Source organism: Stigmatopora nigra, chromosome 15, assembly GCF_051989575.1.
Source record: "Stigmatopora nigra isolate UIUO_SnigA chromosome 15, RoL_Snig_1.1, whole genome shotgun sequence".
Lineage (NCBI taxonomy): Eukaryota > Metazoa > Chordata > Actinopteri > Syngnathiformes > Syngnathidae > Stigmatopora > Stigmatopora nigra.
The window spans coordinates 8,253,649-8,269,343 of NC_135522.1; the positions used below are offsets into that span (position 1 = coordinate 8,253,649).

Consider the following 15,695-nt stretch of genomic DNA (forward strand, 5'->3'; position numbering starts at 1 on the left):
AAAGGTGAAAACTACGACATTCCCTAAAGCCTGTTTTCAAAATAGGTTTAAAAAAAATCGAATTAAAGGTTGATACTGATTTACTGACCTATGAAGAAAAAAATGAAATTGCACATTTGGAACAATCTGATTCCATCAAAGCCAAATTGCGACTGTTTCATTTGTAGTTAGACTGGATTTCATAGAATTCATGATTATCGACCACCAAATCATATTCCAGTGTTTATAATGCAATTTACGATAACACGTTAACCCAATTTAAATGTGATGAAAAACAATGGCCCTGTGTTCTGAAGCAGAAAAAAAACACTGGCACATGATGAATCCCATAGTCGCATTATGTCAACGAAACTCCAAAAGGGGTGATTTGGCGCATAAGCTAAGTAAATATCAGTCCTAGTATCTTATGAACCTATCAAATGTTGCAAAAAGCACATGTCCAACTTGAAAATAGAAAGGCATTCCCAAGCGATTTGGTGTGTTTCTCCACTACCTCATATTTTCTCCCCCTACCACACTTGCCGCTCAATCGCTGTGTCCACATTCCTCTGGCTTTTGCTCAGAGGGAGCCATAATGTGCTGCAGAAGAACAGCCGAAAGATGGAGGTCGGACTGATGGCAGGGGGAGTACTGAGCCCCAAGGTTTAAATTTACTTGCCCACAGTGAATGTATTTAACCATCAAGCAGCAGACAAGGAACACTTTTCTTATTGTGTTTAATGTGTTTTTTTCTGTTAGAAAATGGTATAAATATAATCAACATTGATTTTTTTATTTTCTATTTTACTTTGATACTCTTCTTCTAAAACTACTATATTATTGTAAATCAATAGTTTTATTTGCCTTTGGAATGAAAAAGGACAAAGTGAGCTTTTCAGAGAAAATAGACTTTTAAAGTAAAATCTACTTTTTAAATACTAACTCTCTATAATAAAATTGTTCAGATAAATCATTAAAATTATGAATATTATATATTATTTAAAATAATACTACTAACAATAAAAGGTCATATCACTAAATGACAAACCATAGAAACATTTTTTTAAAGAATTGTTGCAAGGTAAAAATATAGCCACTACTACAGTAGCGTCAAAATAATACAGTACAACCCGACTGACATCAAAACTACAGAAATTACAAACATCACTGACATGTCATATTAATTCAAGCCCATTCTACATGTGTTTCTACTAAAACCCAATTGTGGTTCATAATAATTTCATCCGGTTGTTGATTTCATGGCAGATTAAGCGGACTTCAAATAATCCCATAAGAAAATGGTGCCAGTGCAAATAAATACTCCACATCATGAACAAAGGAGCAGAATAAAGCTCCGATTACTCATGCAAAATCATCAAATGAGTGGCTTATATTCGGCGATAAGGGCATGCAAACACACACGGACAAATGATAACACAGTAATTGAGATAGCGGTAGATGCACTTGCCTGTAGCTTGAATGCTTTGGGAGATTCTGGCTGTTTGTTATGGATAAACAAATGCAGGTATTATGTTAGACACAAGCATAGCCCCCCCACACACACACCACTGTTGCATGAAGCAGGAACGAATCAGGATACAAATCTAATAAATTAGCTGTTGATTAGCGTGGGATTTCTATTCAAATATGCAAACTAAGTCATCCATTCATCTTTCACTGTAGTGGAATAATATTATCAACATTGACTTTAGAAGTCAAGGAGAGAGGATGGATGACAGTGGAAGAAAAGCAAAGAAGGCAAAAGGGAAAACAAAAGCTCGACTAACAGTAGTTTGAGTGGGGTTCTTACTGGAATGTTGTGGTCTTTACGTCCTTTGTGTGAGGAGGCAACATGGGCCAGGTACTGGATCACCTTCTTTGTGTTTTCCGTCTTTCCAGCGCCTGATTCGCCTCTGAAAGTAAAGGAATTGCATTCTGGATATGTGGTGTAAATTGGTCACTTTTACAAAAAGTGAAGACATAAAATGAGACTAAAATCCTAAGAAACAAATAGTAAAGATGAAATTGAGGGAGAACAACAGCAGGCATGCGTTGTTGTTTTTATTAGATCCCCCCATTCCACTATAATGCTTCATCAGGCCAGCAAGTGTTTTTATGGGCCAGTCTCCAAAACTTCCAGGCGTTTCTTCCAGACCGGATTCTAATGATAGCTGTGTTGAGAGAGGACTATCCCAAAATCATGTCCCCGAGCTAGGAAAACCACGGGTAAGACCGAAGACAGTCCAATAGCAACATACCAGTGGCTTTAGTCAAGCTGGTGATTAGCTTCTCTGCACTTTAGATGCAAAAGGGGTGAGCCCACAAAGGCAGAATGTAGGTCATAACCTTCATTTTGGCTTCAATTTTTTTTTCAGAGTTGTGCATGAGTGACATAAGATAGAAAAAGATTTTTTCTGAAAATGACCACTATCTTTACTAGACAGTTTACTCCAAGAACCCAAAGAAAGAATACTTTACCAATGGGTAGTCCACATAGACATACAAGGATTGCAAACTAGAGGACACTCCCCATCTGGGATCAATGCAGAGGGTGCATGTGTCCTAAAGTTTAACCCTAATAAATGTTGACTATGCAGCAAATAGACACAAGGAAGCATAGAATAGGTGAGTGGACAAGGCGCAGTTACTTGATTTTGTGCCATAAATGATAAAAAATATATAATATAATGGACGGATGACCAGTCTGCCACAAGAAACTATTTGTAGTATTCTTGATCTACCGCAATTGACAGGATGATGGCCGTTGTAAGTGTGTCAGGGTGAGTGAAAAAGTGGAATAGTTCAGAATAAGAACAGATCATGCAAGATAAAGCTTTCATATAAAGTGTAATATGAATGGTCACTTTACTCACGTGCAAAGGATTGATTGGTCCTCACGATCTGTAAAGATGAGAAGAGAGCAGTGAGCATCTTTATATATTTTCCCGCACAAAAATCTGTAAATATAGTAACAATGTCTTCATTCAATTGAATTTTCTTTCACGGGACTGGTGGTAAACAGTGTATTCAAAATGTTAAATACTTTGAACAAGTGACTACATACGTAACCTAATCCAATAATATCCCTCTGTAAAGTACCTTCATCATAGCCACAAACCACATTTACTGTAAGTGCCCACCAAAACCACTGTACTCACTCCCTAAAAACTGAACCAGATGATTCAAAACATCAAGTAATTCAATGGCAGTCACCCAATTATTGTCATGTCCAAATGTTACTACGTACAACAGTCATTCTTCTCCTGTGCTCTGCCAAAGAAATACATCTCTTCAACAAAGAGCTGCAACCAATTTAACAGAACATCTATTTTCAACTCTGCTTACTGGGCAAACACTGGGAGAAAAGCAGACCAGACCCTGAACTAGTTGCCCATCAGCTCCTGGGCAACCAATTGAAATTGCCATCATCATTGAGTGGGAATATTCTTGAATCTTGTAAAATCATTGAGGCATTGTGGCAGCGTAAAAAGTTCAATCAAATCTATGTGGAATAATACTAGAGTCTACTTTTCATCATGTATGCAATGGTTTGAGTCATAATAAAGGAAAACAACTGTTTTTGGACACACAGATTTATCTTGACCGGCGTAAAATATGCACCAAAATGCAGCCAGTTGTGTTTTAGTTCCAAAATAAACTTGTAACCCCAGTGTGGTTTGGTAAATGATACTAAAAACCATAATTATTGGGAAATACTGATAGATTGCTATTCAGTTACTTCATCTTTGGACTGCTCAAATCATCAATCATGCTCTCAACTGGTATAAAATATGACGTTGGTTCAATTAAATCAGGATTCAGTAACGTGTTGCACACAAGCAGGAAAATCATGGTCAGGATTAAAATTTGGATTGAACTCTACAGCTCTAATTATAAGTTCCCTCATCTATGATGGGATTCCTTTTCTTGCTACTGGAATTCTCTACTATCCTTGTTTTCAAATTAAATGCTGGCAATGCTACCTCATTTATCATCTTACACACTTACATCATCTAAGATGCTGTTGCTATGACTGGACAAACCAACTTGAATGAGGTCACCATGGCTGAACAAGCCTTTAAAAACAGGACGTTTTGCATGAGCTCGTTCTTATTTTAAAGCCAGGATGTGATGAAAAGCATACCTGAACATAGCTCATAAACTAACAACTTGTTTTGTCACACAAATCAAACAATTGGCAAGATGGCCTCTATCATCCTGACCTTTTGTTCTCACACTTTAATGTGATCTTATCTACAACGATAATCTGGTGCAGGACAGGCTAAGAAAGCAAAGTCGTGCTCAATCCCTTTAACTCACTTTAAGGCACTTAATACAGGAAGCAAAGCAAGCATACTCACAAAACAGAGTTAGATCAACCAGCTTTGAATGATTAAAGCATACGCTGGTTTTCATGCATGACATCATGGCTAGCAAAGAAACACCTGGTAGTGTCTGCAATCTACACAGGATGACAAATCTGATTTAAAATGTAATGACTTGATGATGTACATTTGCACCTTGAGCCCCTCTGGAAATCCTTTCTGTCATCCAGTTACACAAGTGTGTTGATGGTCATTATGCGACAGGAAAAGAATTTCCGGGACTATCCGTGAAATCCGTTTAAGAAGAACATGAAAAATCACATCATTAAAAAAAATGGCATTAATGGGAAATCCTTAAAATGACAAGGCAGGAAAGAACTAAATAAAGTGGAGTTAAGACATCTGCAAACATCCGCATTCCCTTTTTTAAATCCACTCATCAAACAGCAAGTTCTTTTTAAGATCTGTTGCTCATGTTCTATTCTCTTTTCATTTGACCTTACTTTTCTGTGGACATCCATCATCTTCCAGAGACTTTTCATCCCAAATACTTTGTGATTTTCAGAAAGTAATTACATTCATCAGCACAAGTCTTAAACTAGAATGAAGTACTACTACAAAAAGAATAATTAGAAACATAGCATTTCCCAACACAAAACATACCAACTTCTCTCTCATTTTGTAGTTCTGTTCTTCAAACAGCACTTAGCTGTAAAAAAATGATTCAAAAACAATAATGTCTGACAAGAAATAAATAATTTGTTTCTTGAAGCTATAAATGCATTCTGATGCTTCATTTTCCAACATCAATCCTGTCAGAGTGGCCATTTGGCAACTCATTGTCAGCTTGTATTTTACCAAGACACTTTCTTCCCGACCATAAGCTCATTACTTCCTCAGTAAATTTCTCTTTCCTTTGTGCCTTCATTTTCTCTCCGTGGTTCTCATTTCCCCCAACTCACTACTCTCCCAACACAATGTCTGCATGGATGGTGTAAAGCCAGATCAATCAACCCACACTTAGCATTAAAAAAAAAGATTAGTGCCTTCCTGCAGCTTAATCACACTCTCTAAAGTACATATGTTTCCAATTTTATCACCTCACCAGGACCTGTAGCGAAACTGTAACATGTCAGAGCCACTCATTTCTATTTTAAGTGTAATTGTATAGCCCTTAATCACAAAAGAGTTCTCAAGGGTCTTCGCAAGCAACATCAACATACTGCATCTTGATATATTCCCCTATGTACAGGCAATTATGTGAAGGCAAGATGGAAATTATGGAAATAAGAGAGCAAAGTCATTTATCATTCAAACTCTAAAATAAAGACTTTTGCATTACCAATGTTTCTGTAGTCTGTTTCTTGACCTCCGCGGCAGAGACCCCACCGGACCCCTGAGACCGAGTCATGGAACCCAGGTCAAGAACCACTGCACTAAACAGAGGACGGATTACCTAATGCTGAATAAATGCTCACCACATACTGTTATAAATTGATCATGTAAAGTACAGTTTAAAAAAACTATAGAAAGCATGAACTTTGGATAACTAACGCATAATATAAATGTATTTATAATATATTGATCAGCACAATTGGTGTAAAACCTTCATATAATCAACATGAATGTCAATTGACTTCCCAATTGTGTTTTACACAGCAGGGTTCCTTTTACTGCTTATAATTTCTCCCCCACGAGGATTAAGCATGCGCTAATTCTCCACATTCCACAGCATTGCCACTCTCCCAGCAGCACCTCTACCAAAGTCCAAATAATTTCTATCAATCGCATTTATCAAGCTTGTGAATCAATTTGCGTCTTCAGCAACATACTTGCATTGCAAATTCTAGATAGAACATCATCTATCAGCACTGAAATGTTATTTTACTCCATGATATCCTCACATGAAAGCCACTATTATCATTTTTAGGTCAATTTACAAAAAAACATGATGACTAAAATCCTTATTTCACACAGCCAAACCAATATTTGGATACACTATTCAACACTTTGCAACAGTTATTCTGCAGGTAAACAAGGGCTAGGGAACATGATTTCTGTTTGTTTTGTTATTTTACACTTTGCAACTAGTTAATGTAAACACATTTCTTCCACTCTGCTGCTCAAGCTCACAATTTGCTTGATAAAAGAAGTTGTAAAATGGTAGTGAATGCAGTGAAAGGTCTACTACCATGGCAACCACTTCACTCACATCAAAAATCCTAAGCACTTGTGTTACTCATCTCTATTAGATTTGGTAACATTTACCAAGCTGCACATTTGTCCACTCATCTTTTTTAAAGGAAAAACCTAAAATACCTTGGTGTGCAAAATTAGACACATAATTATGAAATAAAACTGAGTTGAATTGGAAAAGAAGTGCCACTACTATGTCCTTTCCATCTATTAAAATTGCTCAAAAACACCTGGCAGATAGACTGACTATATATAAACTATCTTGGTAGTTTATGGTGGGCAACCATTTATAATGAGTTTGCCCTTTGAATGTTCGATGTTGACTCTTATTATCATTGTGATGTTTGTTTGTTGGCGCACTAAATAAAGAATGCAAGTGTCCATTAATTTCTGTTCTTACATTTACTGACGTGAAGTTTAAAAAAAAAAACAATCATGGAAGATTGAGTGTAAATGTGAAGTCTAGTGCCCGAAATGATACTGAAACATGAGCATTCATTGCATTTTGAAGACTTTTAATACAGCTATTTTAATTAATTATTCTGCTCATTCTCAAATTTAGTTGAAGTATGCCATGTAGGGTTTAAGTCTGTGGATTAGTGTGGCCAAACTAAAATTTTATTGACTTTGGTAGAACAAGTTTTATTTTTCATTTAATTTGCCTTGGTATTATGATTCTTCAACCTATAAATAAACTGAAAATAAAATGTTTTTGTCTCATAACATTTTCAGTCTAAATGAAAGGAATTGGCCACAAAGCCCAAGACAGTTTAAATATGGAACAAGCACTACCCATTAATAAGTTCTGAAGAGTTCAACAAAAGAACACATTAGAACATAGAACCACTTTGGTCTAACAGCTGCAAAAAGTAAAAGAGCAGCAAATTACATCATGAAATGTTTGCAGTCGATTTTCGTTAATGACAGGTTAGGACATTTGCATACCTCTGGCTTAAAAATCAAGCACTTATGAAAGAAAACTATGCACGTTTCAGAGCATTCACTGTGGTTTTTGTAACCGCTGAATGATGAAGCATTAGTCCTAACCATGCTGTTAGAACAGCTGCCAGTTTGGCATTCTACGTATGGAGAACAGGCCAGACAACCCCACAGAGCTGACTGGCTATTTGTGTGGATATATGCGTGTGCTAGAATTCGGCATTCTCTGGGCGGCATTGGGGCCTCGGGAAATAGAAAGGGTGCCATTTTTGCCGGTGACGTTTAGCTGTATGGGAAGTAGATTATAAAAGAAAACATGATGACGTCTACTGTGTTTTTATGACTTTTGGTGTTGAGTTTTAATGAACAACCTGTAGACTCTTATATTAAAGTGTCTCTCCTGCGCAAATGAGTAACACAAAAATGTTGTGAGTCACAATACCGAAAGCTCTCTTGACAAACTAATGAGAAAAAGGGAAGAGATAAGTGTGAAATCCAAATATGAGGAGGAATGTGTCACTCTTAAAAAAAGTGGAAAACCAGAAACCAGGCAACTGGTGTAGTGGGAAAAAAGTGATACGAGTATGAACTGCTGGAAACACAGATTAACAGTAGGAAAGGGGAACATTGGAAAAAAAAGGCAGTAGGTGAAGAATATGAATCTGCTATATATAGAACCATGTCACCCACTGACATACTTGAGGATTAAATCCTATGGGTGTTTCTGCATTGATTCAAAGTTGGGGTTGGTGACAGCTGAGATCACAGACCAAAATAGTTTGTCATCAGAGGTTGGTGAATGTCCACGCCCTCTTGGAAATGAGCACGGTGAGTTATGGACCCCTTGTAATGTGTGTGGCTTTTACAAACATGCTAACGGAGAGAAAAGCGAGGAAGCAGGTCATTTACATCTAGGCAGTACAATGGCTTGCTGTTAATAAAGTACCTTGTCTAATTATTGGTGCACAGTAAGTTTACTTCTTAACTTTGGTTCCATGTTCTGAGCTATTTGTGTAACAGCAGGCAGAAATGTTTCGTAATGGTTAATGATCTTCTTTTATTTTCTGGGTGGTGTAAAACTCCACCAAAAGCAATGCGGGAATTGAAAAAAATGTGATTACTTTGTTCATAGACACATTTAAGGCACTCCAACAATAGTTGTTTCAAGCCAAAGAAGTAGACTTAACCCCAGTGATATGCTTTGAACTTTCAAGTAAATGAATCAAAAAGATAAAGCGCCAGTACGACAGGTACATTTGTAACAGTGCACATGCAAGCACATGAAGGCAGAATAACTACAGGTTTGATTTATGAAGTTTGCCTCACTTCTTGCTTATTACTTGGCACAAGTAAGGTCATCTTAATAGCAAACAGAAAGAAAGGCATGAAATATCCAAAGAGAATACATTGCAATATATTAAATATGTCTTTTTCTAAGTCCTTCTGGCTGATGTAATGGTTGTTTAAATTTTAACTCTCTATTTAAAAATAGTATTGTTATAAAACATGAATGAAGAACAATTCATGTGCCAATGGAGTCTTTTGCATGCAAAAATTGAGGTTCAAATTCAGGTCTTGCAGACAGATGGTTGGCTTTTAAGTTGTTGTTTTTTTAACTCACCACACATTTTAAGACAGTTTCTTTTTACACCGTGTTCCAGAAAGCATATTTCTTCAAATTTAATCGTGTCGATGTGTAATCAGTACTGTCTGTGAGGTACAAAAAGGAGATGTGATGAAGAAATCCAGCACCCACATGTTTGTCATGGTGTGGAAAACATCATTGAGTTGAAAAATAGATCTTTGATATGAAATGCCTTCATTTCACTATGACTCATGAAGATGCATGGCTAATACGGCACTAACACATCATTCAAGTATTTAGTATTAGAGGTGAAAAACCCATGGCTGTGCTTTCTTGTCACAAGTCTGGGCATCTGGGATGATAACATCTGCTGATTGGGTGCAAGAGTGGAAACAGACCAAATGATGTCACACGTTAGTCTGGACTGTGTTTTTCCTGCCTCTACTTCTTCTGGTTTTAAACCATTTTCCAGTACCAAGTCTTCCCACCGTAATAAATCCACTCTAGGGGTGTTCAGATTTTTTTTTGCTCCAAGATCTACTTTTCCCGTTCTTGCTTTTATTAATTTATTTAAGAATTTTACCTAACACAACCAAACAAACCATGCACTTTAAAATATAACAGTAAATATGACAAAGGCATACTCAAATGCAAAGTTAAAAAGTCTTAAATGCTCCAAATGTAGACTAATTGTCTTGTTAAAATGCAATTCTGTGGCAGGACTGATTAAGGAAATATTGTAATGGCTTTACCTTCCCTCAATGACTGCAATTGACTGCAATAGAATGTTCAATGTCTTTGGTTTGCAGGATGCAGACATATTGATAAAGTATATGGACATTTGAAGACTCATTTTATCTCTTTTTTGGTCAAGTGTAATTATGATTTTAAAAACTTTCATAGCTAAACGAGGAACATGCCAGGCTGTATACATGGAAAGCGACCATTTTTGTTCGTTTGAGTCAATACAATGGCTCATTCACTGTCATTCACAGTTAGGTGTCCCAATTTAAATTAATTGGAGGCCTATCGCCATCATTGGCAAAGAATGAGTGACATTATCTACCTCTATTTCATTTTTTGGATGTTGTTGATCATTGGTATTTATCCTTGGGGTTTTGAGAGGAGAGAAAACTATTGCAGGAGATATGGCACGAAAAACAATTTGCCAAGTACTAATCAATTTCAGATGGTGGCCGGAATTCCAAAGAGGCTCTTTGTGGTGGTTAGGCCCGCCGTAGTTTAACAAAACAAGGGTGTTTTTATGCGTATGTCCATTGCATGATTATTTATGCTGGCACTTTAAGATAATAGTGCTAAATGCTGGAGCACCACAGGAATCCAGACACACACACAGGGGAGTAGAGCCCCAATCACAAACAAGGATTGCATTATTGTGTCAAACAGTGGTAGATTGATCAGATTAAATCTGTCGGAAATGGAGACTACAATGAAGAATTACTATCCGAGTTATGGAGTATAAACAGGGATTTGTGAAGCAGCAAAATTAATACAGTTTAGTTATTTTAATTCATTAAATGTGACCCTTAGGAATGTTTTTTTTGGTGGGGGGTGGGGGGGCCTGGACTTTTGAGAACATTAAAGTACTATTTGCATAAATTTGCAATAAATTATTTTGTGCATACTTCAAAAGGTATGTTTTTAATTTTGCAGGTAAAAGTATTTACGAATGGAAACTTTACTACTGGTCTTAAATACAATAACAAACATTTAAATATCTCGTAATGATAATATCAAAGACATTTTTTTTATATTTGGGATAAAGAGAACTAAATTAATGAAACTTCTAAATCTGATTTTAGATTAAAAAAGGATAATAAAGCTAAAAGGCTTGTCCTAAAAGTGGTGAATATTAACATTTATTTACCATACATTTTGCATTTAAGCTTAACACTAAATATGCATTATTTGTCACCTTTATTGCCTAATATTAAAAAAAAAAAACTTTAGCGATGTAATGCAATTTGTTATAGTTAAATATAGTACGTATAGCCTGTCCACTGACAATGCCCTTTTCGGGAATCTGTATGGAAAATGCTAAGGATAGAGTAAAAACCCTAAGTAGGCATATGCTACTATAACCGAGCACTAAGCTTTAAAAATCAAATCTAACCATATCCTGTATGACTTTCCCAGCTGTGCATCTGCCAATATATTACTACAAGAATGAGAGCTTGATGCAGTAGACCGTTTAAACAGACCTCAAATTTGTCTGAATGTCATCTCTTGAACAAACTCAATGGGGAGACGGATCGTTTGAAGACTAGTACAGCCCTTTCTTGAACACACTCTCACACACCTGTCTTGTCACTCAGGCGATATATGTAACGTCCTCATTGCCCCAGAGAAAGACCTGGTGGTTTCCAAGGGGAGATTTCAGGAGTACCCTTGTGCATCTGCACCCATAGAGCACAGCACACAGGTCCCAGCCCCCCTCAGACTGCATAAAGCCTCTATTGTGTAGCACAATGCTGCCTGCCCCCACTAAATTTCCCATGTACCCTCTGCTCTCTTCCCCCCATTACTCTGCCCTCTCCTGATTTTTGCATAACTCCTGTTCTCTTGTTCTGTACTTTCTAATCACCTTTCATCTCATTACAAAGTGCAACTTCTTTTCTCATTGAATTCAAACCAGCAAATATTTTCCTCAAATGACAGGCAGAATTCGGAATTTTAACTTTTCTTTGTGATTATGTTAAAGAATCTACACTCATTAAAAATATTTTTTTGGGTTGAGCCAAGTAGTCAAAATTAAAAAATAAATAAAGCTCAAACCGTTTAAAAGAATTCATGAATTATTAAAACGGTAATTAAATCAGACTATATTATCTGTCTATAATAGATATCAAATCCAAAGCATTGCATATCCCAATTTAATCTAAAAGCAATCATATTCTCAACTATGATGACACTGAGAATGTTGAAAAGTCATCCAATGACTGAAATAAAATGTGAAAGACAACAACAAATTGCTAGGGCTCACCTTACTATGCAACACTGGGCATTTTCAAAAAAGTACTCTACATTACTACCATATTTTTCAGAATATAAGTTGCACCTAAGTGTAAGTCGACCAACCAAATAATGGACAATAAAGGCAAAAAAAAAAGTACATAAGTCACATTTTAGGGAAGGCAATTTCATCCTAAAGAAAGATACAGTACTTCAGCTATTTCCTTGCAAAAAAGGGTAAGAAATCAGGTCTAAAAGAACAGAGATCGTGTCAAACGCTTCCAGCAGATTTGTGGTTGTATTTTTATGTTAAGCAAGTGGGGACCAAAATGGTCTGAAGGATGTGGGAAATTCCTTTCTTTCAAGCCGAAAGATTTTGTTGTCGGAAAAAGAGAATAAAAGAAAAAGTGGAGGACGACGAAAGGACGGCAAAGACTAAAACCAACTGCTTTAATAAGGGAGTGAACTCACAATTAGAAATTAGATTGAGATTCTAAATAGATACGATACTTATAAGAGTCAAGTTAACAATTTGGTGTCTATTATGACCAAATGTAAGGCGATTCAGTAACAGAAGTCTTGTTTTGCTTCCCTATAAAACAGTGTTGTTCAGCAAGTGACACCACCGCTATCTCACTTTCCTTGGGATGGTTATTTTGGTTGCACGTGCACACCCACACACACATATACACACACAGTATCCATGGTGATGCACTCTTGCCCAAAGCAGTCCTGCTGTAGTGGGTAACGGCTGCTCTAGAGGCAACTTAACCGTGACTCAGCGTGTAGAATTTAGCACGGCGGGGTATTTATCGAGGGGACAGTGATGACCTCATTCCACTGGCTACTGTGCACCTCCCCCTGTGTGGGTCAGTAGCTCAAAAGAATAAAACCTCCTGCAGGGGAAATATTGGGTCAAACAAGACCGATTGCATGAGTTTTACCTCTTTTGGAGGTAAACATCTTGCATTACATAAGCAGGTAGTAAGGGGTTAATAGGGTCATGTATATTTGGGATGGGTCGGTACTGGGAAAAACCACGCTACGAGCCATTATCCAGTTATTTGGGGCAAAAGTTAAGTCTGTGTTTTATAAATATAGACAACTCATTTTTGTTGTTATTTGCTGTTGAGGAAAAACTACTCAAGAATATAACGAATGTCTTTCAAACATAAAATGTATATGTTTCAAGCAACTCCCTCAGAGATTAGAGATAAAATCAAGAAAATAATGATTGCCTTGTGGTTCATATAAGGATCAAGGACAATCCAGACCCTAAAGTCATCAGTCTCAGCTGTTTGTACATCCAATCCAACGTCCTGCAGGCATCAGTGAGCTAGCTGCCTGAGGGCTATAATGATGGGGAGTTGACAGCACATCAGCCACACACATAAACCCTGCAGCTGTGGACTAACAAACTCAATGAAAAATGAAGCACCCTTTCCAGCATGCATATGAGTGATGGCATTAAATAGTAAAGTAGCATGAGCTGCTCAAAGATCCTCAACACTACTACTCTCTGCCTTCAACATTCACTTATGCAGCAATAGATGGCAACTGCATGTGTACATATGAACACTACAGGTGTATGAATGTATGTCGAGAAAAACGTCTGATTTCACCATTATTGGGTGTTCTATAAACAGATATCTGCTTTAAGACTTTATGGTTTGGGGCAATGGGTTTCCGAAAAACATGTCAGGTCTATGATTCCTTGATGTACTGCACTTGTATGATATAATGAGAAATGTCATATGAATTGTGACCTTGCGACCGTTCACACACTTTAACCACTTCTTTCGCACACTAATCTCCTAGGGTATGCAAGTAAACTCAATGCTGGCTGCAAGTGAGCTAAACTCTTTCACAGTAGAAACCACATTCCTGAAAATACCTTTAGAACCTGTGTCTAAGAATTGGCGCTTACAATTTCTTATCAAAGCAATAGGAATCTACCAATACTGTGGACTGCAGTCATGCCTTACATCTGTCAGTGACAATGCAAAAAAATAATAATAAATCGTACCTTGAAGCATACAGCGGTACGCTGACTCCGATATGGCGTAGATGTGAGGCGGCATCTCATGTCTCTTCTTGCCCCGATACATCTCAATGATGTTCTCTGAATAAATGGGCAAGTTTTTGTAGGGGTTGATGACCACACAGAACAGGCCAGAATATGTCTATAAAGAGAAAAATGGAAAAATACACATGTTAAAGCAAAGGATTCAAATCACAAAGACACATACATCTCAACCAACATCTTTTTAAGTTTAACTCGTGACACTGGTTGAAAATTTATAGTACAGATAGAAAAGAGTTAACTTTTACACCTTTGTGTTTTATTTTCTTCTTATACTGTTGGATATTATTGTGTACTGGCTGAGTACTGGCCCCGAGAATGCGTGTGGTATGAGAGATTTCTCCAATCTCATCTACGCTGTAGTCTGAATAAACCCAAGAAGGGAAAAAAAAGACAAATGAGTTAGAGGCCCTGGTGAAGTATTGCTTCCCCTTGTCTACAGATGCTATAGGGGTTCTGTATCCCCTATAGAAAAGACAGACTGTTGAACGCTTCTCCATACTATAACTTTGACCACTTGCTTGTTAGCTACATCTTTTGTGGTAACCATAAATCTCCACTTCATCTATATATTGCTTGTAACCGATGTGCAGTATGCAATTACTGGTACCTTAAGATTATGGGCTGCTAAGTTTTCATTTTTATATCACATATCTACTCAACTGAACCTAAGCTACCCTAATTTGTTCTGTCATCAACTCAAGAGCCTTACAGGATAAAAAAAACCCATCATGGATAAAAGATCTTATGATATTAATGAACATTTCTGAGGATGTCACTTTTGGTAATTACCATCCTATTTGTAAGGCTTCCCTTTTCCCCTACATTTAGGCAGCCTGCCATTCATTGGCGAGAGTAGAGTGCAGCCATGCGTTTTCTGCCCAACGAACCGTCACAATGGCACATATGCTGACAAGAGTATCATAATTACTGTCCACTGAGACAGGGCTTCAGGAGTAGAGACCCAGGAACCGGACAGCATACTCAAATTGTTATATAATAGCTCAGTGTGGAGCCCCCGGGACCACCAGCAAATAATCCACTGTACAAACGATGAACGAAAAGAAGACAGTTGCCGTAAGAAAGCAAGATGAGAGCCTGATAACTTTTCCAAAGGTGCTGGAGCCAATCCCAGCTGTCTCCAGGCTAGAGGCCTGAATTGGTGGGGCAATTCACAGTGTCCAATCAGCCTATCATGCATGATTTTGGAATGTGGGAGGAAACCAGAGTACCCATAGAAAACCCACACAGGCCCAAGGAGAACATTCAAACTCCACAGAGGTAGACTTGATCTGGATTTGGACCCAGGACCCCAGAGCTGTGAGGCAGACATGCTAACCACTCACTCCTTACTGAGTGGAGCTTGCCTGTTCTACCCAGGCTTGTGTGGGTTTTCACCAGGTCCTCCAGATACCACCCACGTCCCATGCTGACAGCAAATCTTTGCTATCACTGGCAGCATTCTACCATTCAAATAACTTAACATGACGCCAAGTCCTATCCAGGAAAAGGAAGTGGATATTTCCACTGTGAAATCTGATTCAGGTTTAGGGATCCTGTGGCTTGGTAACAGCTGAGCAAAACACAAGCAACAGCGGACACGACAGCCGAGACC

The 15,695-nt window shown here is 37.6% G+C and overlaps 1 protein-coding gene across 5 annotated transcripts in view; it reads right to left on the reverse strand.

Moving 5' to 3' along the window:
* LOC144208071 (myosin-10) overlaps nt 1–15,695 on the reverse strand; it is a 41,742-nt gene that overhangs the window by 21,331 nt on the left and 4,716 nt on the right. For 3 of the 5 annotated variants that reach the window (XM_077733734.1, XM_077733731.1, XM_077733732.1), the window contains exons 3-6: nt 14,024–14,180; nt 2,853–2,880; nt 1,790–1,892; nt 1,448–1,477 (exon numbers count right to left, since the gene is read on the reverse strand). In XM_077733734.1, coding sequence (XP_077589860.1) covers nt 1,448–1,477; nt 1,790–1,892; nt 2,853–2,880; nt 14,024–14,180 — 318 coding nt within the window. The remainder of the gene's footprint in view (nt 1–1,447; nt 1,478–1,789; nt 1,893–2,852; nt 2,881–14,023; nt 14,181–15,695) is intronic. The other 2 variants (XM_077733735.1, XM_077733733.1) reach the window with 1 other exon arrangement.